Source organism: Plodia interpunctella, chromosome 11 (assembly GCF_027563975.2).
Source record: "Plodia interpunctella isolate USDA-ARS_2022_Savannah chromosome 11, ilPloInte3.2, whole genome shotgun sequence".
NCBI classification, from domain to species: Eukaryota; Metazoa; Arthropoda; class Insecta; order Lepidoptera; family Pyralidae; genus Plodia; species Plodia interpunctella.
Genome location: NC_071304.1, coordinates 6,629,370 through 6,653,749, shown reverse-complemented (window position 1 = coordinate 6,653,749; position 24,380 = coordinate 6,629,370). Strand labels below are relative to the sequence as shown.

Below are 24,380 nucleotides of genomic sequence, written 5' to 3'. Positions count from 1 at the left end.
TAAAGAAAAATAGGAAGTTTTGGTACAGGTACAGGAAAGTGTGTAGGTACATTTTCAATTATTTTGGACAGACGTGTACGAGATAAGCCCGTACGCAACATTTGCGGGTGGACCCGCAGCCGTGTCCGGCAGCTCCCGCGCATACACCCTGCAGCTGCGAGCGCTCGCGCGACACGACGATGACGCGGCGCCGCCTGCGCACTCCTCTTGTTGTGATGGTATACTTATATTAACCTTGTCATTTTCCATTTGTATTCCTTAATTTCCGTTATTTTCCAAAATTTACGCCGTCTCATCTCCGCAAGTTCCCGTTTGCGTTCGGAGCTGTGACGGTCGCGAATGCCGATATCAGCGTAAAAAGTAATCTTAAAATTTTGATGGCCACAACCGACCGCCTATATACACTCCTTTGGCATGGTATTGTTGCCTATCAGTTGCTTAAACTGTCTTCCTTACGACATCCACCGAATTCTGAGTGAGACAGTCTAACATTTAATAGATACTTAGACTAAGACGGTCTAAAAACGGGTAGTGTAACAGGCCTTCGTTCTACTAATATGTAGTTAAGTTTTACAATATATAATTTATTTTACAGAAGAAACGTGTGTGGACGCATGTGATGCTCAACGCCGGCGCAGACGTCGCCGGCACTACTGCCCAGATCATGGTAACAGTTCATGCACCCACAAACATAAAAACATACATACTTATAGCTCATCTGATTAAAAATATCGTCTTGTCTTATATTACTTTTACACTATGTTTTTAAGTAAAATGCAAATAGACATATCGACGTTGAAGATATATTGGAAAAAAAATGAATTAAAAATATTTATTGATTTCCTTAAAAGTTTTTGTTAAACAGTCTTTTGGTGTTTATTACTTAAATTAGTGCCCTATAAAAACCAACTACATTATCTGTAAGGCACTATCTGCAAACACTGGCACAGATTATATAATACTCCCAGTAAATAAAAAAAGACAAAAGTACTTACCAATTTATTTTCATTATAACCATTTTATTTCCTTGTCCACAGGTTGTTCACAAGACTCAGGAAGTTGAGAAACGACTGCCGAATTGTTTAGTGAAAAATATTTAGTCAGTGTAACTAGCTAATTCAGTTATACATATTAATATGTATACAAAAATTTATACAATAATATTATCCATTTATAAAACTTTGTTTCATTTATTATTTATTAAATATTTTATTGGAGCGAAACTGAAGCCAGCATCATAGGGCTATGAAGTTTTTATTCTACCTATAAAATTAGATCCATCTATATAGAAGATCTAAAAGTAATTATCTAAATTATATCTATTAAAAGTTTGTCTCTCATCTTCTTCCCCGGTTTCTTCATCAGCATCAATATACATCGATCGGTTGGAAGTGGAATGTGTCTTTCTGAAATTTGGTGGTTAGATGGTTGAAACTATACATGGGTTTTCGCCAGAGTAAACCAAACGAAAACCTTTTTAGCCGGCCTAAACCCATCTCTGAGGACCTAGTATCGATTTTTCGTCGTCAGTCGTCACAGTCGTAATCCCACCAATAATGTCCCATTGGTCTATAAACATTTATGGTGAGATTCATTGCAGATTAGAAAATGTAGGAACTTGAAATGCATCGAATTAGTATTCAAAGTTAACTATAATATAATATAGATGGTACTAATTCGCGGTGATTTAAGATTTAAGTACGAGTCGCAAGTTTGAAGTTGTAAAGATAAGCACAAACGACATCTTATAAAGGCAAGACATAGGGGCAGCTAGTTGCCACTTGATTTAGGTCTCAAATTGTGTCGACAAATTAAAAGATTATATAGGTGCTTGTTGAAACTGCTAACTTCATGAAACTTAAGAAGATCTATTTAGGTTCATGCGTTTGTTAGCGAATCAAGTAATCAAATACATTAATATTTAATTTTATGGCTGAAGTAGTCTCGTCCATTTAAGAGCAGTTAGTCAGTAATCCGATTATTGGCTCAGAACAAGGCATGGCAAGATTACGCTATAATTAATACATCTAAATTAAACATTTAGGGTGGATTATCGCAGACGTTTGTCGGAATTTTAAGTACATCGTGATAAATTGAAAATATGATGGAGCAGCAGCTGAGGATGTTATAATTATATGTCAGTAAAGTACGGTTACCTGTCTTTCTAGTCTTTTAAAACCTGTGGATGAATGTAAATCTGACACGAGTGACTCACTTGATATATTTGTAGTTTATTTTCTTTTTTGAAAAGTGAATCTACTAATATAATGTAGAACTGGGCTTAATCTGATGATGGTACAATAAAAATATTTGTAGGTAGTAGCAATTTCCTTGTTGATGAAATTATACATGATAATTTTAATAATAATATATGGGTTCTACTCATCGATGTTACCGCCATGTTATTTTGTACTTGACCAAAAAAGCGAGCGTAAGCATATGACGGGTGTTCATCATTTATTTACAACAGATCTCCCGTTGGTGGGTTTGAATATATTTGAATCTCAATAACGCAAAGTATAGTCGTTTCCATGAAAATTATTTGACCGCACTTCGACCGCAATCCGCAGAAGGGTGCGCAGTAACAATTAAGAGTACAAACACGGTATATTTGGTGGTAACATATGGCGCAGGAAAGTAAGAAAACTGTGGGTCGGAATGCTGGGTGAATTTAGATATGGAAATCTGTGGAGCAGGCCGTATTGTTGTAAAGATACTGAATAACTTTCCGTAGGTATTAGATATTTCATCTTTGTCTTTCCACGCAATCTTGTTTTGGAGAATATAAATATTCTTAATTTTAATATCGTATTACAAGTTTTGTCGAAGAAACGAAATGAGCTCATAAAATATTAATGTAATTACAAAAATGTTGCGAAACTGGCCGGTTTGAGAAGTGACCCTTAAATTGATGATACAATATTTTCTAGACGAGTTGCTAGGAAATGAGGGCGTATTTTATGGAAATAATGGTATCTTTATAAGCCATGTAGCAAGTAGTACCATTCCTAAGCCATGTAGCAACAACAATACTAAACTATAAATAAATTAAACATTAAAAGATATGCAATGTGCAACTGAGATTATAGTACCACAGTTAACACTTTTATAATATTAGAAAGTTTTAATAAAGTAAGAATAGTAGTGACTTATGAAGACCCAACCTTTTTTAACACATTTCCATGATGAAAAAAATAAACAAAACGATTATTACTTAGGCCCAAACCCAGTGTGAATGTAGTTCCCGACGGAATATCGGTATATTACCGTATATAACACGTTTGTATGCAAATTTTATTCGCAAAATCAGTCCTGATGGAAAATGGTCCCCCGAAGTATTATCGGGGCAGGCGGGCAACCCAGCGAACTTTTGGGTCGACTTGATAACATATTCCAAAGTATAGTTGCCCAGTACCTATTTCCATTACCTAATTACAATATCCAAATATTTTATCTACATAAAAGTATGGCACTTACTTTTGGCTATTCACTAATATGTTTTGAATTACTTTACGTTTTATCACGCTACACCCCCACCGCTGAATTCAAAAGCTACTACTAATAAACAATATACATAGATTTTCTAATCATGAGATAAATAATATTCTTATAGTGTATAAGTCGTACTGAATATTCTTATATAAGTATTATTTGCGTTGTGATTCAATAAATCATTTCTACATACACTTCAACTTCTCGCAGGCTTACCTAGGTGCCTATGTTTCTGATTAATGTTGAAGAGTTCACCCAATAGTATAAATATGAAGTTATATAACATCTCATAATAAATCTATTTTTATGTATATTTGTTTCTAGGTAGGCACGTTTTAATAGCTACTGAAAAATAACAATAGAAGAGTCACAGTGTTGCCACCGCGGTTCAACTATAAAGAACATTATCAAAAGACAGTTTACTTATCTATGTGTTACGGGTTGTAACTAAGTAATTACTGCATATTATATTGTTGATAATAACAGGTATCCGAGAATGAAATGGTACCAAATAAAATATGTACGTAAAAACCATGACTTTTATTTATTATTTTCATTAGTCAAAATAGTCATCAATTATTGTCAAAATGACTACAGTAGTACACATATTTCACGTGTATGCTAAATATTCAGATAAATTTCAAAGGACACATCTCTGAGACATCGGGTGACATGAACACGGCTTGTTAATTAATTACCAGAAGTGATAAATTGATTATAAAGTCAAGGAGGTTAACGAGACTAATGTTTCAGATCTTTACTCTAGGTATAAGTGAATTCTTAGTTTTTTGTATTATTTATATATAATTTAAATAATTACATTAAAGTTGAGCTTAACTATGATGTAATTATTAAATTATATGATATTTTTATGCATACAAGATGAAAACAACAAAGTACAAGATATTTACAAAACGTTGGGACGGAAGTGTAACCACATTCAGTGTCATTTTCTGCTTTCCTTGTTATCCAAGGGATTTATTTTTTCATTTAAATGTAATGAATTTATCCGCTTATTAAAAAGTTGATTTCTTATCCATTTAAATTTAGTGGGACGTTTTGTCGACAGAATATCGTTGGAACACCGGATCTAAACAGTCACGGCTTTAGATGTAATCAATCTTCGTCTCTGTAAATCGATATGAGTTTATATCTCCGTAATGATATTTACTTATTTACTAAAACTATTATTTAAATAACGATTGTCAAAAATGTATTAAGTTAACGGATATCAATAAGTCAAATAAGTAAATATTTGAATACTTCGTATTTTTTGCAGTTGTGTAAACTTATCAACTATAACGCATAACACTATTAAATATGTATAAACTTGATCTTAAATTAACATTTTACATTCGTGAACAAAATTTTAATAAGTTCCCTTGCCCTCAACAGTGAAGATTAATTACAAAATCGACAGTTTTAATTGGTTTCGTAATTAACGGCGCGCTTTTCCTGAACTAAAATAAATTAGCTTTTAATGCAATCACTCGGTAGGTGTCCTTAATTTTTTTAAGGCCATTGTTTTTTTTATTTTTTCTAGTAGTACCAAGCATTTCTAGGGCTTTTTTTCTTGTTGTGATGATTTTAATTTTAAATTAATAGATACAGTGGTTGAGTGCAACAGACCACACTAAGCACTAAGCTTGTATCGCTGCTGGTGAGCATGTAGCACAACGCTAAAATACACACAGACCAAATATTTCTAACAACTAAATATACAATATTTAAATTTTTTGTATAAAATATAAGTATTTTATACAACGTTGTTGAATTGCAGCGCTATAATAGTGTAGGACATGAAGATAGCGACGCAAGCCGGGGGCAGAGTCATGTTCAGATCAAACGAACCGAAGCTCTGAACGCGGAGTGTACGGATCGACACCAACCGGATTAAGTTCCGAAGAGCCTTGTAAGAGGAATCATCTGTAAATAAAAATATAAAAAAATCATGTATTATTCATTCTTAAGAAATACCTAAGTGATATCTTTATATAACAGTAAGAGAAACAAATGTGTGAGTATAAAATATCTGCAATTAGGACTACTAGCTGATTCACGCAGTTCCGCTCGCGGTCAAATATATTAGGTGCATTTGTCATAGATTTCTGGTTCCTGGAGGTAGAAATTTAAAAAATTAGCATACGTTTGAACTCGAATGTTTATCCAACGTTAATCATAATCGCTTTAGTGTTTCATTTTATCTATTTGTTATAAAATATAGTATCGGTGAGTTAGTATCCCATAACACAAGTCTCGAACTTACTTTGGGGCTAGCTCAATCTGTGTGATTTGTCCTAATATATATTTATTTATTTATTTATTTATTTATTTGTGAAAGATTAGTGCATGAGAGTTATAATATGATAATATAAATTTAAGGATATATGGTACAAAATATGGATTACAAAACTACGTATTTTGAAAGAAACGTACTATCCAGGGTATCAATAAGAAGTTTGGTCAAGCGTCGCCTGAGCAGTTGAGCGTCATTCTGTGTGCCTTGTGCGCACACTCCCAACATGATCACAAAACTCACTGAACGCAGCCAATCCAATATGTACAATGAGTATCGATCAAGGTTTTCACTCTACAAATAATTAATTATTTATTTTCCATCTAGAATATGTTCATTATTTCATGAATCAATATATTCTTTTATTTAAAATACATAATTAATGTAAATATTACCTTCACGCTGTAAACTATTACGGAGTACACGACAACGACATGAAGCGTTACGCTAACAGTAATCATAATTGTCAGCTGAAAATAAAACTTCCGTTGAATTAACTTTTGATTGATTGAATTTGTTCAATTAGACCATTATGTATATAGATCCATTTTTTTACCGGCAGAACTAGGTTTCAGGTCAAACTAGTATATCCTAGACCAAATGCCCTATGCGTGTCAGGATATAGACATAATAATAATAATAGTATGTATGTATTTATTTTTTCCCCACAAAAGTACAAAATTAACATTAAATTAACAGAGTTGTAACACATATGTATTGTGGAGAACTGGTGCCCGTGCTATGTTCCGAAGATCCTGTATTACGGGTCACCAGGTCTCTCTCGCTCTGATTTGTTATACGGTATTGATAATTTAGACAAATTTTATTATAATCTAATGTTTACAAGTACAGATAGATAGTGTAAGCAAACAAAAATAAAAACAGTTTTAAGGGTATGAAGAATTAATAAATGGAATGTGTATAAGTGAATACTTGAATAATATAAAACATTAATGATGCATAGATGATTATAAGAATGAATAAAACTGTCTACGATGTGGTACGACATTAAACTTAATATTTTATTAAAGACATATATAGTACTTTGTATAGTACTTTATAGTACTTTACTTTCTTCTTCATAGTCGTATTCCTCATGACCGAGGTTCGTGGTCATTACGTGGAATGAAACAAACAACTTTCTTGGCACTACACATGAAGTGATTTGCCATCGCTTTTTCGATTTCACACACAAGATAATAATCAACATGTTTACAAGGTTTCCTCACGATGTTTTTCTTCACAGGAAGCAAGCCGATGGTCTATGAAAACTACTATACATGAGTCAGACTGGTATACAAACTCATGTGGCACGAGTAGGATTCGAACCTGGGACCTTTCGATCCGCAGGCGGGCGTCTAAATCTTTACGCCACCACCGCTACTAAGGATAAACTAGTTTTAGCCTTTATTTCATATACTTACTTGAACTGCAAAAACTGAATTCAGTAATTTAGTACATTCAGTAATATTAATGTATGCACGGGTCCATTTGTCTATATCATTTATTTCTACTTGTTTTAATTGACAACTTCGAATACCTATCTTTATGTCACCTCCTGCATCTGAACAATTCATATATCTAGTATCAATATCATGCATCAAAAATTTATAATGTGCTGAAATCAACATTAGCAACCAACAAAATTGTAAATATCCCAATGTGAATCTAACTTGCGTTATGATCAAATAAACTTGTACATAGATCATGTAGGCATCGGATACCATTGCAACTTTTAAGGATGCCGTAATAGAAGACAGAAAAAAAAGAAATATGTGCACTAAAGTGTTGGCTGCCATTATAATTTTAATTTGTATGGCTTTCTTTTTAATGTTTTCAATGAAAAAAGCGTCATTCATAAATGATTCTGCATTAGCGTTTAAATAACCAATGGCATTATGTACTTCTTTGCTCTTTGTCCAAGGTATAATAATCATTAATATTGCAGACACATGGCATAGTACAAAATATATTTGATTAGCACCAGACTCATATATGTAATAATCATAGTAACATACAAGAAATGCAACTGATATTATAATCTCAACCAGTATTCTGATCACTGTCACTACACGGGTCCATATTTTGAACGTAATAAAATTTCTGTAAACACAAAATAGATTTTCGTACTTCATGACTAAGTTAGTTACTTTAATAATCGTCATTACTAACGTCCACTGAAAAAGATGATATTGTTGCAACTAACATACCTACACGTATGGTTCTTAATGGTATGTTATTAATATTGGAGACAGTGACAGTTGACGGCCGTCAGAAGGCTTTTAGTGTTATTAGAAAAACATTTCAGTATACCTTTTTAAATCTAATAAGAATATTGAGAAAGTTACATTATTATTATTATTGAGAATATTGAGAAATTTGAATTACATTATTTTACTCCCATTACTACTTTGATATATAAAACCCAGGAATAAGTAAAATATTCATCATGGTTAAAAAATTCTGCGTTTACGTCTAAGTACCAGATGGCACTTATTAATTTCTTTTTCTTTTGAACCAAGGTAGTAAAATCAACTAAAACTGCAGAAGTTTTTCATACTTCATACCCGGGCTAGACACCATAGTAATCATAATCGCAGTCATAATGTCTTGTCCACTGAATATGATGACGTTTTCGCCACAGGAACAATATAGAGGACCAGCAATTTATTATTTAAATTTGTAATATTGTAATTTTACTAAATTTATAATATTGTATTTATTTCATGTAATAATAATGATATTTTCGTACTCATTTAGTGTAGAAGTAAAAATTACCTATTATTTATTTTAATGTCTCTTATATATTTCGGGTAAAAATAAAAACGTGTTTAAAATAATAGTCGAAGTATTTTTTCACGTGTGCATTATTTGATTGTGACTGCTAGTATTATATAGTTGTAATCTAGAAGGACAACATTGTTACACGCTTCCGTACCTAAAGCCAAATCTCTGAAAAGTACCACCTATAGATGAAAAATGTAAGTACTTAGAGCTACAAAATACGCCTTCTAAACAAAATTCCTTATTCATTCTAAGCTTATTGTTTATTTTCTCTTATTTCCATTAGCATTCTCATTATAGAAGAGTATTAATAATTCTGTGACCCCAGTGTTTTTGATTCCAATGCTCTTCTTATTTAAATAAATAGGCCCATCGTCTGTGGACACAGAGTGTTCCAAGACAACTATTTAAAAGGTTAATAGGTTGGGTTTTCGATTATTTCTCTATATCTCTCTAATAGAACCCAGAGTCCACTTTCCTACTTTTCTCCTCCACTTAGTACAATTTTCGGTTCGGCTTTCTTAATTGTCAGACCATTGGAACGCATACTATACTTGACGACATTAAACCAACATTTCTTGGGTTTACCTCTTCTGCTAGCTTTTGTATTATTTTATACCTTAAAACATAAACCAGATCGGATATCTTTTCAGCTTCTGACTTGTGCCACTCCCATCACATTCATTGCGCGCTGTCGTTGTTTGCTCAGCACTGCAGTCGCGGTCGTGCGGTAATGGACATTGAAGTGCTGTGGCGAGCTGTTTTTTATGATTTTAATCAGAGTGTCGTTTCAGTTGAATTTAATGATGATGGCAATTCAGTATTTAAATAGGTAATTAAGTTTATGTAGAACATCTTAGTAGAAGAACTTAGAAGTACATAATGAGAGTTTTTTGCATCGCAGTGGAACGAAACAGGTTATTAACAAAAAATAGAAAACACCGGTATTCAGCACCTACCATTGGTTTCATAGGTCGAAATTAACAATGTCCCTATCCATTCTATTTATTATCTTATGCTATGTGTTATCTTATTGCTATGTATACGGAATCTTCTATTTTAGCAATTAAATCGAATGTTGGAAATAAATCTCATTAACAAATGCAATTACTCTACTAGATCTTTAATAAGTATTTGCATTTTCTATCTTTCGAAGGTCATCCTTTTTGTCTTGTGATTGTAATATGTGTATTTTTGTATAAAATAAAAACATATATGTATGTATCACAATTCAAATGAGAGCATGGACACTATTATTTATGCAACGTCAAGGTATGCAGCGTTCGTGTAGCTTAATATTACAAACGTCGCCTCGTAATAAATACTGACAATGTATGTCACTCTCGAGCTGCTTGCTCAGCTACGCCTAATCATGTTCGCTCCAACGCATGATACAGCTCACACGTTGGTATGGTACACATTTATAATTCTATACACTATATTCTGATGTTTTGTTTTGACTTCAAAAAAGAAAATAATAATTTGAATAATCAATACGTTTACAAAAATTTTAAAAATACGTTTTCTGTCCATTTACGTTTTAATTTTTAGCAAGTTATATATTTTTTCCTTTAGACGAAATTGAAGGAACAACGTATTTTAAAATGACCATTTTTATTTATTTATGAATATGAAAATGTCTGTTTTAAAAGTGTCAAACTCTCGTCCTGCATGGTGTGTATCCCAGCTAAGAGGTAATAAGGGATTCCACCCAACGGGAGGTCGATTACAATTACGAGATACTGAGGGGAAAGTTTGTCCTCATGATAATATTAGAGGTCAGACCTAAAGTGCTTTAATTCTAAGCCCGGTTTATGTGCTACATGATAGGATGTGCGTGATCAGTATAATGGTTGGCACCTTGTTTGGTTACATACTAATTTATTTGTAGTAATAAGAAATCATTTTTGTTTTAATTTTAAAATACAGATTGAATTATAAATATCTACTATAGTAGATAAAATAGGACGGACAGACATGACGAAACTGTGTTTATTTCGGAACTCTAAAAATGATAATATACATAATGATAATGATAACACATATTATTTATACATTTCCATTTGATTTTTTATAGATACTTTTATGTTTTTTTATTACAAAATTAAATTTATTTTTATTATCGGGTAACAAAATTAAAAATAAGTTATTGAATATCAAATATTCTGACGTGGATCCATTATTACCAACTCTAATGGATGGAGTGTTACGTATGTAATGACAGTTCTCACACAAAACCGGTCATAATTTTCCATCTGAGGGCCTACAAATGACTATGCTCCATGAATTCGACAGATATTTATTATAAGAATAAAAGTTGCCATTTTCTCGTTTCTGCGACTCATTCGGTTGGAAAATCGTTAATGAGGCTGAATGCTATTCAAAGAAGACACACTCTGTGCGCAAATTTGCCTTTTTCGAAGTCTTACGGCGGAGAAGACATTGATGTTTTATTATGTTTTTTGTTTTAGCAAACGAAGCTGCATTGATTGTCAGACTGCTTATCTCGAAATTTCATATTTTTCTTCAATAACACTGCGCTCATAAACCCTAAGAAACTTTGCAAGAATGCAATTTTTACGATTTGTAGTCTAAGCAAACTAGCTATTTTGTGAACAGGATAAAGTATAGTGCGTAGATTATCATTATAATCTAAATGTAATGGACACTGGCATATATTAATTGAAAAAGCTAATTTTTAAATGTTAGAGTATCATGTAATGTTTAGAGAATCATTAAAAAAATATATACGTTTTTGTTATTATGTACCTATATTATGTTTTTCGTAGTAAATTTTTTATTAGCGTTAAAAATGAAGTATAGCTACCGACTATTAAGACGATAATTAAAAAAGGTAGACAATGAGTAAATGTTCCCTTCATTTTTTCTTGATAACTCCTCCGTGCGGAAAATTGCAAAAGGGTTTTAAAGTGGTACGGATAGACGGGAGGGGGCGGATTAAAAGTGGGGAGTGGGGGGAGCAAGCTCGTTAGCGACAATTTTTCTCAAAGCTTTCCCGAGGGAATCGTCAGAATTCCGATTGTGACGAATTACGCCTGGAACAATGTATTTTTCTATTTTATGAAGCGTTTTTCAGATATCAGTGGATAAGCCCTTTGTAAATGTGACGGTAACTTCCTTGATCCTCCGCTTAGATTAGTATTAATTGTATGAATAATACTGAACAAATTACCACCTTCTTTACAAACCTACTTTTAACACGACGAAAATATTTCGATTAATTTCTGTTCGATTTTTATCCAGCTGGAAATATTGTTGAATGTTAGCTGTTTAATTCAAAGTAAACAATAACAGCTGAATCGGCAATATGCAAAACAGGGAATAATTCATGAAAATGCAAAAAAGTGCAATTTTTCTGCATTGGGCGAGCAACTAGCGAAGACTGAATTAACTGGGCGGTGGAAAACAGATAACCGAATTTGCATAACTGGTTCACACGGAACGTAACCTAATTTGCAGTGACGGGTTAATGGCGTGCGACTGGGAAAAAATTGCTTGTTTTATATTGTCAATTTTGATTTCAACGGGTTAAGCATTACGACAGTTCTATTTGTTAGGAATAAATTGAGTCATGTTGTATTTAATCGTGAAGTTTTAAGTCATATTTCAATTTGAAGATGGAAGTACATAAAAATAATTTGCAATAAGGTTGAAATTATTGATTTTGGTTAAAATTGGATGAATATTTTCGCCCCCTAAAAATTCCCCATCAACTATGATTCACACTGTTGATCCATATGTTTGTAGATCTTGGGATATTTTTATTGGGTGCAGCCGATAGGCTAGAGTTCCGCGACGATCTTGAATTTTAAAATTTGTTTTTCCGTTTCTCTGTTGGTCATGACGCTCAGTTGTAAAACAAGTTATTTTTTAACGAAATCATTAAGCACTAAAAATTGTTCGTTTTAATTTTCATTTAAACATTCAGTCATTCATATACATCTTTATATTTACGGGCTTAAATAATTTTCCACTTTTAGGAATGTATGAAATCGGGTTGACCCTTGGGGATTACGGGTTCGTATTACTCCACAGTATTACTCTCTGTAAGTAAACCTGAGCTTTGAAATAATTTTCATCTCTTGTGATGATAATTTCAACCTTTAGAGAACGTAATTAAGATTAATTTATGTTATACATACATTATAATTACTATGAATAGTTGGCTAATATTGTATATTTCACTAAGTGTTAAAGTAGTGGAATGCCTAGTTAGTACACCTACACTACTACTTTTTGAAATTGTTAAAGTGTGTAGGTGCTATAGTTCTCATTGGAGATGTGATTACAGCTTATAATCTATTTGCTGTAGGGTGTATCACGATTTTTAATCGAGTACCTACCTATACATATATATATCAGCAGAAAATTATGCCAGCTAACTTGTACAAGGGAAAGATTGAATAAAGTACTAAAATATTCGATTAGACGTGCGTCAAATTTGACCATTTCGTATTCTTCATAATTTCCTATCCTACCAAGAATTTTTCTGAATAATTTATTAGACAGCGTATTTCGAGCGCTATCTTATTTTTCATTCAAACAAGGAGAGAGCAGTTACCATTAAAAGGTCGGACGTTTGCCTTTCGTGAGTCTCGCACGGGCGTGCGAGTGTGTGCGATTAAAGTCGAGGCTTACTAACTTGTAGATCTGCTTCTATATTCAATTGAACGCAAAAACAGTGATTTCAATACAACGAACTTTTCCAAATATTATTTATTGACTTATACAAACAAAAAAGTCATTAGAGCAGTTTTGTATAAAGTAAAAAAAAAAACAGTTTTTTTTAAACAATATTTTCAACTGAATGTGTCTTCCTATAAAACAACTATTTGTATTTGGAATCATTTTGTGCCTTACTTAATAAAAGTGATTTTCTATTTGTTTCTTTTCTTAGCCAATTTAATTTAACCCGGATGTTGTTTAAGAGCTTTCTACGATAGTTTTCAAATGATTCACGAGAATCTGTGTAAATATATTTGAAGACGGAATAAATACTACTACTTACAATGTAAGTTCAGTATTATCGAAACGATATATTGTTTCTATTTTATAACGTCATGAACTCCACCTTACTTTCGATTTATTTTGTATCAAGTTGGTATTCTGTGAGAAATTTAATAAATTAATTTTCTGTGCACCTCGTATATTTGTCTCTTACCATTTTATTGATGACTACAACTGTACCGATTGTATTTAATCGAGTGATAATAAAAAAAATGGTACTGCCGCGCCAGTTTGGGTAAATTAGGCGAAATAACGTGTTAACTATAGTCCAAGAATCTATATCCAGCTTTAGCGTCATGCAAAAACTTCGACTTATCTATCTCAATAATATCAACTCTATGGCAACATATCACGTCTGGGAGCGACTCGACACCTGACTAAACCGTCTCCCGCGTGTTTACTCGCGTCCATTCACCACACATGGCATACAGATAGCATCGTTTAGCTGAGATTACGTTGCATTTTATGTACTCTGTCTACATCAATTCATAATGTAGGTACGCTTATATTTGTGGAAGGTAAAGTGTTATTAGAAAATGGCTGTTATTTAAACGGTCGCCAAAGTATTTGTATTTTGGAGAGCAAAAAATATATATTTGATAGGTTTGTTGTATGTTTAGTTTTTGATTAGAGTGGTTACCACTCCTCGACTCCCTCGTGCAGGGAGCCCAGCTCTCACCGATCCTGGGTGCTTCCTTTGACCCATCCGAACCCAAAAGACCAGAACGGAGCAGCTACGTAAGGTAAGTATACTTATCTCCTCTCGTTTCCGCAGAATGTTTTTTTTTATAGGTATTTCATTCTGCCGTATTAGAATATGTTTTCGTCGTAGAAGGCTATAAGTTTGGTGGTCAAATAAATAAATAAATTTAGCCCAAAAGGGGTTGATTAATTAATTTCAGTTAGATTTTAAATGATTTTAAGATTTTGACGTTTACAATAACAAACAGCATTGAATGAAGGATAAGTAAACATTAAACCTGAAGGACAACCATGACGGCCTGTTGATGTCGTGGGTATACCTACTTAATTTAAATAAATACACTTTAACACCATACATTAATAATCTATCCATCACGATGATTATATACTAAAATCAATTAATTTAAAAGGTTCCTTACGTAAAAAGTCCACAAAATATAAAAGTGTTACTGGCAGTTATTCTTATAGTACATGCCTTGAGCTAAAGAACTCCGCGTGAAGAATGAATGGTCAAATTTTCAATTCAATAGTTTTTGTGGAAAACTTACTGTGTATATACAGAAACTTTGTATTTTTTGGAAAATTTAAACGAATTTTGGCAGTTCTCAGGATATTCACTGAATTGACAGTTATTACTGCTCACTATATCATTTGCTTGAATTCTATTGATAACATTTATACTCCGGAATATGTCTATTTTAGTCTTGACATTTTGATGTCCATTATCTATATAATTATACCTTTATTAAACTCACGGGAATTTAGGGGCTTTCTTAAAGTAATTACTAAGAACGCTAAATATATCGGTGATGATATGTATAAGACGAGTAAAACGAAACTGGAAAAAAACCTCATCATAGTATTTTTAATATGTTTATTATTGACTGCTATGTTGATCATAACAACAAAAGTATTACTAGAAACACCTATAATTGGGCCAAGTAAATATATTATTTATTTACTCCAAGCAAGTCAAATGATGGGAGACATGCGGCATGTCACAGAGTATATATTGTTTTCTTGGACGATTCACCAAATTGATGAGCAACTACAGTGTCTAATTCGGTCTGTGAATAAACAACTACCTATAGAAGATATTAATAATGAAGTAAATAACAGTAACAATACAAGGAAAATCCAAATAAGCGAAATAGATAAATGGTCTAATGTGTATGTAAATCTCAAGGAAAGTTCCCGATTTTTTAATTCAATATGTGGAATGCAGGTACTTTTTATTTTCGTTCGTTTTGAATAAGTACCAAAATTTAATTCCAATTATACCTACCCAGTAGCGGAATATCTCAGTAGGGAAATGTGTAATATATAAAAAATTGTGCCGATAGCTACGAAATGTAAATGCTATAAAATTATTATGATTACGCCCGGGTTCATTACATTTTTCTGTTTTTTTTTATGAAGCTAATATTTTATTTAATTGTTTATTTTTTATTTCATATCAGTATTCGCAGGTGAATTGCTCTGGTCTTTAATCACTGCGAGAATAAAAGGTTTTAATTTATTTGTTTCGTTTTAGCTATGTATAATGATTACCACCGCCATATTGTTTTATATTGCCGTCGTTTATAACTTGATTACGCAAAGCTTGAAGGTAAACTGAATATTTTTTAAATTAAAATGTGTAATGAGTCTAAATATGACTGGTTTTAAAAAACATTTCTCTTACAGGGTTCCGCCTTACCAATGACAGATGCGTGTCTCCGTTTTGGAAAGCTGATCATATTAGTGTACCTTCTGTACAAGGTTTCAAAAAGTGCGCAGCAGGCTCAGAACCACGCAGACACTTTGCGCAGAAAACTTTGCCGAAAATTAATCGAACATTATTACTGTAATGATATAACTTGTTATCTTATTTCCAATTACGTTAAAAAATTAAATTGTTACGCATCAAACGCGTATCCCCGATGCCTCAAATAAGTTCATCTTGTAAATTTTACCTACCAATTCCGCTTCGTCTCTTATTTTTCTTTATATAGTTGCAACATCTCCTTAAATCTCTAGTAAAAATAATTGTACCAGCTACATTAGACAGTTTTTCAAATTTACGAAATAATAAAGCTAATTAATCTGAACGAACTAGAGTATTAAATTATTAACTGAATTTCAGATGAAAAGGAGTACAAAGCCATGCGGGACCTAGTTCGACTGGTGGTGACGAGACCCATAAGAGCGCAGGCGTTCGGCGCAGTCCCCATCAACATGACCTTGCTGCCCGTGTGTCTCGGATTCTTTACATCCTACGTCGTTATTGCTTTGCAGTTCAACAATGTTATTTAAAAAAAGTAGGTGTTTGACGCTACCACCGTCAACATGACCTTGCTGCATGTGTGTCTCGGGTTCTTCACTTCCTACCTTGCCATTGACTACAGTTCAACATTCTTATCTAAGAAAACTAGGTGTTGGGTGCAGACGTCGTCAACATGAACTTTCGCCAGTGTGCCTCGGGTGTTCCTACACTGATCGTCTTGTACAAGTAATAAATACAAAACTTGCCTTTAGATGTACATATTTTTGTGCTTATAAATTGTTTATTTTCTCTATAATAAGAGATACGAAAATTATTCACCTATGGGTTTAAAGTGCAACTTTAAACGGTAATTGTAGTATACGAGTATAAACGATTTGTATTCAGCAGCGTAAGCAAAGCATACCCTTCTCAGCTAGGACAATCTTAAATGTTAGCATGTAAGATGCTGTCAAGAAATGGGAAATTGAGGAAAGGAAATTAACTTCCGGACGACACGTAACGTTGTTGAAAACTATTAATATGGTACCCATTACATTATAGCACATAAATAATATAGGTTGACAATAGACAAATTGAAATATAGCACATTAGTGAATATTTTATTTTTTTTAAACAAATCATAATATTGAGACGCCAAGTGGCCATTTTGCCATAATTTCTGTGCGTGTATAGAACAGAACAAGAAACAAGAACATTTCCCAAATAAATTAATAAGTTTTGGTCTGTTAAGAAATCATTTCGAAGAATATAATATTCGAACTAGGTTATATTTTTGCTGACCAATGATGAAACAGTAGATACAATTACTTAGTCAGTTCAATAAATAATTATAGACTGTAACGAATCATTTGCCATCTAATATCATAAAAAATAATTGATGAAAGTAACAAATTCCATATATACCTCATTATTTTTCCTATTATTAAAAACACCCAAGGATTAGAAGATTAAATGAAAGGTTGAAATTTATAACTCACTAAACTCTGGAATAGGGCCACTCCATATCATCCTGAGGATGTGGTATGAAGTGAGTGATTAAAGGACAACAGCTGATAGGTAACAAGAACGTGAGGTAGCCGGTTGGTTGTAATATCAGTACTGATTAAAACTTCTTCTACAGAGTGTGCTATTGCTAACACTGGTATCACCAGTGTTAGACCCGTAAACCAGTTAAGTCAAGAATGGAGGATGGCCTTTGCCCAGCAGTGGGCTGAATAAAATAAATAAATAATATATTAAGTAGTCCCATACTACGGATATTTCAAATATAACCCTCACATGTGTGCTCAATCATATTCTCGTTTAATCAGAGTGTTTTACGATACAAAACCTAAAATCGTTTTTGTCGCCGAATAAACGAAGGGCACAATTTGTCGTACGTATGACACAGGAGCTTATAATAAAATGCAGTTTTCACATTTTGTATATTACGATGTCTACGAAAGTATGTACCTCTGATGTATGTACATACATGTATGTACATCAGAGGATACTTTTTTTATAAAAAATATTATTAGGTACCTTAATATTTAAAAAATACCAATTGCACTCATTGGCATTTTTTAAATATTAAAGTCTTTAAAATATTGATATAGTATAACACACGAGTAGGACGTAAACGTTTATATATGAATTTAGGAAAACATGTAACCTGAATAAACATTCAGTTTTCCCAAATTCATAATTGAAAATAAAGCTCTTTAGCAAATATTACACAAAAACCGAGAGAATCTCGCTTCACGTAATTCCTATTGGCACCTACATAATGTACTTAAATGTATTTTGGATTCCACAATTATCGGACGTTGCCAAACGTTCTATCAAACTCTGTCATTACATTTGTTAATCCCACATTACATTATCGCGATACAATTCTCCAAAATCTGACGGATTTGGTATAATTATTGCAGGGCTCTCACACAAACTACCCAATATTCATGCATTATCTGATTTCCGCGATAGCGTGTTGTCGATATTAACATAGTCACAGCGTTACAAAATCCATAACAACTTCCAAAAGGCAATCAACAATAAAAACCGTCACAGGTAAAAAGTGACCGGAAGACTTAGATGGTTTCTCACATCATAAATTAATCTCAGAGTTGCCCACGATCTTTATTTCACTCGATACTTTGTGAGAAGACTATTTATTAATTCTTGATGTGATAATAGTAAACAATGAAATAATAGGATGTTAAATATTTATTATATGTTCAAACTCCATATTGATTCAAGCTCATTGATTGCTTGACATAAATCATGGGCACCGATATTTTATAGGTTTTAATTTTGGCGTTTTATGTTGTGATAACATCTGCGGGTATAATGGCCGCGGCAGGCGGCGAGGGTTCGTGAGCCTGGTTTATGGTCTGCACTCTCGTTTCCTGGTTAACTTTATGTTTTACTACTCCTTTCATGATAAATATCGGTTCAATTTTCTTTTTTTTTCAATCTTTTATTGATCTGGGACCAAGAGGTTCAGTATTAGGTTGGGCAAGCGACCAGGGCACTGGATACAAGAGCGCGTGTTCGTCTTATTATTATATCGGTACCTACTTTATGCGATTGAGTTTTTTAGGGCACACCTCGTAGCAATTTTGCCCAGATCGATTTTAGTGATAGAACCGGCGCTGCGTACGTAAAAATTCCATGGGGACAAAGTTACATTGTTATTTCCAATTAGATTTATTTACTTGCAAACGGAATTTCTGATAGACGTGATTTCTGTGCATTTATTCAATGCACCAATGTGAGTCGTTAGTTCCAGCTATAATTATACCTAGTGACTAAAAATACCTGACACATGGATGTTCTGGTTTATTGACCGTATAATACCTACACTCTAAATAAGAACAACAAAGTTTTCATTATGTTTTAATTTAACTAACTACTTAAGTACCTACTCTCAAGTCAAATAGGTTCATTAATTCTTTTTTGTAATTCGTGCGTAAAATTCTTGACAAGATTTGCAAGTTAATTAGATTCTAATTAGTATTACCTAATTTTGAAACGAATCTAATTCTCTTCTCTAATGGTATTCACCGCTCTTTTGAAGTTTGTATCTCGTGAGTCTATATACCAATCTGTCTCATTTATGCTAGCTTCATAGATCAAGACTTGCTTCCGGTGAAGGAAAATATCGTGAGGAACCTGTGTTCCAATCGGTCATATAGTATGTAGTATGTGAATTAAAGAAGGCAATGGAAAACACTCAATTAACAATTGCCAAAAAGTTAATTTTACAAGGACCTTGTCGCCGACAACGACCATCGGCTATCGGTTATAAGGAATACGACTGTAGATTACCTATTTTGAAACAAATTATAATACTACTTTTATTTAGTTTTAAACATAGAACGAATCATCTAATTAGGCATTATGTCTGTTACATTTCTGAAAATCCTTTGTAGTGCAGAATTTTTTGCGTTCTTTGTTCCGGCGGCATTTTTAAGATCGCAACGTTTGAGTGATTTTAGACCTTATTAAAGTAATCTTAAGGTAAATTTTCGTAAGTGTGTGTTGGTAAATATTGAGTCGGTGACAATCGGCAGTGTAGTGAGACGGCCGTCAGCTAACGAGCCCGCCCTCTCATTTTCATTTTATCGTCCCTGCCTTCCCACTTCTCAGTTTTTTCTTTTGCGAGCTCATCACAAAGATTCACATTTTAATACTTAATTTGCTACTAATGAAGGCAAGCAATTATTAAAAAATAGGTACCTAGATTTATATATATCTAGCACAGATGTCCACTACCTAAGCACTGTTACGTACTAGTATAATTATAATGACTTATTTACTTATTGCCTTTCCGGAAATGCATTTGGAAAGTATAATTAAATTGGTCTGAGGTTCTTACATATTTTTCAAAGTTGTTTTTTATTGGTTTCATATCAGATATAAAATGAATAGATAGATTGTCTGATGAATACAATCCTACTCGTGCGGTTTTGTTTAATGAAAACATAAAATAATATCAATATGATAATTAAAACTACCATAGTTGAATATAACAGTGGTCCAAATAATATATAATAGATTCGGCGGTAATTATACAGAATAATCAATAACTACAAATTGTATAGAAGTAGTGTTGTGAGGCAAACCACTTCCCAATTGGTAAGTAACCTACTACAAGCTTACGACAATTTCGATATTCCGTGTTATGGGAACCAGAGATGTGTTTACGCCCAATGTTTTCCGAATTGACTCTCAAAAATGTCCGGCGTAAATTCAACTGAGAAATGAGTTTACGCCCGACTTTTTGGCAATAATTTTCAAAACATTGGGCGTAAATCCATCTGTCTTGGGTACCGATCAGACGAAATTTAATCTGGCAAAACCAGCTATAATAACGAGAAATATAATTACTATTGTCGCTTCACTGAACTATAGAATTGAACGTGCCCATTACTACAGAATATATATCAGCAAGAGTTATTTTAGTGACTATTTACATACCTCTAAATTAAACTATGTACGTCTGTAATATTTTAAATCACGAAATTTAGATTAGATTTTGATGCCTGATAAAAATAAAAATGTACTTAATTTTGTTTGTATTTATATATACATAATATTATGAGTACGTCAGTATAAAATCTTTACTCAACCACCCATACAATAGACGAAATAAGTTTTTTACTAAATTGTCATTTTTGACACAAGCCTTTATTGTTGTCATATAGCAATAAATGTGTGACAAAAAAATAATGTTCGTACAGCAAACCGTTGAGGAATTCCCACGTCTAAAGTCGTTCCTGGGAACACAATCAGATCATGCTTACCATAATAATGCATTGTTATGAAAATGTCAGTTCAATCGGTTGAAGTTATCTGCTTCAAACTTAAGATGCAAGAATCCACCCGAGACATAGAGACATACATAGTTACATTGCAAGTTAAATATATAGCTTGTAAAAAGTTGGCAGCCGAGGCATTTAGAGTTTTTGCATTTAATATTATTGTGAAGACGCTGTAGTCGAGCGCACCCTAATCCTGAGTAAGTATAGGACAAAGGCGGCACCTTAGGAATTCCAATGATGTTCAATAACGCAATCGACGGCGATACAACTATGCAGACAAAGAGATTTAATTATTAGGTGTTCACTACCCAGCGTCTTAAATGGGCTTTTGAGAAAATCTCAATGTTTGTTTCAATTTTAATTATTTACTAGCTGTTGCCTCCGTCGCGCAGTCCTCCTTTCTCCGTCTTCAGCGCATACTCACGTTCACTTCACATTCATTTTTTTTTCTTTTTCCGAGATTATTTTGAAAACAATAGTTCAAACTGAAATAAAATAGGATGAATATTTTATAAATGAGCCAGTATCGTTTTTCTTATTAGCAGCTGTGTGATCATGTCATAGGTTTATTTGACTCATCTTTAAGTTTCAAAAAAGTAGTTGAAAACGGAAAACTCACTTTACTGCGAAATATGATAAGTATATGTTCAGTTAAGTATAATGTGTAGTAGGGTTAATGAAACAAAATAAAAGCAGAACTAAACTAAAATAAAATTAAGTAATAAAAATGTTTCAGTGCTTTTGTCAGGGAAATAGATTTAATTTCAGAGAGACCAGGGTTTGATATAGTGATCAAGTAAATACCATAGACACCACCTCTTTTATTCTTCCTCATTCACTATGGTTTAATTTTTCTATTAATGCGGGAAATTTAATTTTATCGGCAATCACGCGACTCTTCTTTTTTAAAGGGTACATACCTGCTAATTATACCTTTATTTAACTCAGTAATAAAACAAAATATAGTTAATAATTAATTTTTCAAATATTAATGACAATATAATTACTTTAAATATTTATTTCTCTATAATTTTAAATACTAACCGTTGTTAACATGAGGTATAACAGTGGCTTTCTGGATTATGTAATTTTACATAATGGGAAAATGAGATAATAGCGAATTAAACCACCCCTGCCGCCGCGTACCCCGCACCTCTCCGCCTCTAGTCGAGATTAATCTTCCACATGCCTCAATGTCATCTGCCGTTGCAAATGACGCAAAAAATAATGATAAATACGACGAAAATGCGAAACACCGTACGTTTTCAAAATAACCTCAATAATAAAAGTAATCTTTGGTAATAAAACTCTCATGATAAACACCCAAAATTATACTGAAACATCAAAAGGGAGGTGCCCTTTTGATGTTTCGGTATGATTTTGGGCTATAATATAGAAATAACAGCGTCCAGGACTCCCGGAGCTTCACTTCCTTAGGAATTTCGGGATAAAAGTGATATATATTAAATCCGCATGGATTGAATTGAATTCCTGGATTCATTATCTACCTACTCATTATCTCATACTAAATTATCGAAATTCCTCTAATTTGCATGATTAAGTTACAAGGATCTTTACGGACTTACATACCGAAACATCACATTAAAATTTTTTCAACAATTCAACTTTGTTAAATCTCCAAGCTACCTTTGAAAATGTAGAACGAATTGTACCTACTTGTCATATTTAAAACATATTTATACAAGTGATTAGGTACTTGACATAATAGGCTATATGTACAAACATATTTATACAAGTGGTTACTTGACATAATAGGCTATATTATGTACAAATGATGTGGAAACACTGGCCGGTGATAAATGTCGTTACCTGTTAATAAGCTAGTTGATTGAAATGATATCTGACAGAAAAGAGAAAAATTTTCCCCTTTTAATATTTTTCAATATTCACTAAAAATAAAATAAATTAATAGAAATGTGAGGTGGCGCTAGTGTACGGAGAGCACAGATCATTTAGCCTGCGAAGAGTAATCCCTTTAATGGTGAAGAATGTATAAAATTATATTGAGTGATCGTTTATCAGCTGTATTCCAAGAGGTGGACATGACATAATTATCACAACTGTAATATGTCAATTCCTCTATTATTGCAATAAACATTAATCGAGAAAATGTCTTTAATTTGTTTTTGTTATTTGAATTTAATTTTCCTTATTTATCCTCCTCGCGTAATTAAAACCAAGTAGGTATCATTTACTGTATAATGAAAAAATACCAGAACCAGAAAGTATTTATTTGTAACATATATTTATAATACCCTGGAGTACATAACAGTTGTCAAAATAACAACTAAGTACCAGTCGGGTCAAACAATACTACGAGGGATACTATGTATTTATAAGGTAAGTATATAAAGTTATTACAAACATATATATTCAGCTGGACAAGTACATGAATGACCCCAACTCGGAAAACGTCGTTTTGCGTTGAAAAGGCGAAATTTGAGTGTTTAGATTCGTGTGAGTCGTTTACTTCACTTGACTTACTTTTTCGAATTCTCGGCATTTATAAGAGGTTTGGGTCGGGATACACAATCGATTACGTATAATATTCCGTCGTAACTAAATTATTCCGTAATTAGGAGTTAAATTATAATCGTCTTAATTTTAATTCAATAAAATAGGTTATACAATTTTTGTGGTGTATACCGGTTGTTACAGTTGATATTAAAAATATTAAAATAACAACTAGTCTAGAATTAAAATTTTGCGTCACAACGAACTGTGATATGATCATATATCAGATCAATATACCAAAATAGCCATATGTATTGCATACATTGTAATAAAGAAATGAAAGTATTAATTACTCCATTATAGTCAAACACATAAAACAATCGTCTAGATAAAAACGCTTTACTTAGCATACACATCAGCAATTACAAAAAATGTCAGAACGATATCGATGTCGGCAATTTTGTCCACGAATTAAATCCGATATTCGTCGACATTTGCGGATTTGAATCACAGCCAGACCGATATCCAGTGGAGC

At 32.8% G+C, this 24,380-nt stretch overlaps 1 protein-coding gene and 1 pseudogene across 1 annotated transcript in view; both read left to right on the top strand.

The window, feature by feature from the left end:
- LOC128673773 (cell adhesion molecule Dscam2-like) overlaps nt 1-1,177 on the top strand; it is a 30,517-nt gene extending 29,340 nt beyond the window's left edge. The window contains exons 32-34 of the mRNA XM_053751859.1: nt 72-218; nt 596-667; nt 1,038-1,177. Of these exons, the coding sequence (XP_053607834.1) occupies nt 72-218; nt 596-667; nt 1,038-1,063 (245 nt within the window). The 3' untranslated portion in view covers nt 1,064-1,177. The remainder of the gene's footprint in view (nt 1-71; nt 219-595; nt 668-1,037) is intronic.
- A 13,084-nt stretch (nt 1,178-14,261) lies between these two features.
- Nucleotides 14,262-16,783, top strand: LOC128673878 (uncharacterized; annotated as a pseudogene).
- The last annotated feature ends 7,597 nt before the right edge of the window (nt 16,784-24,380 follow it).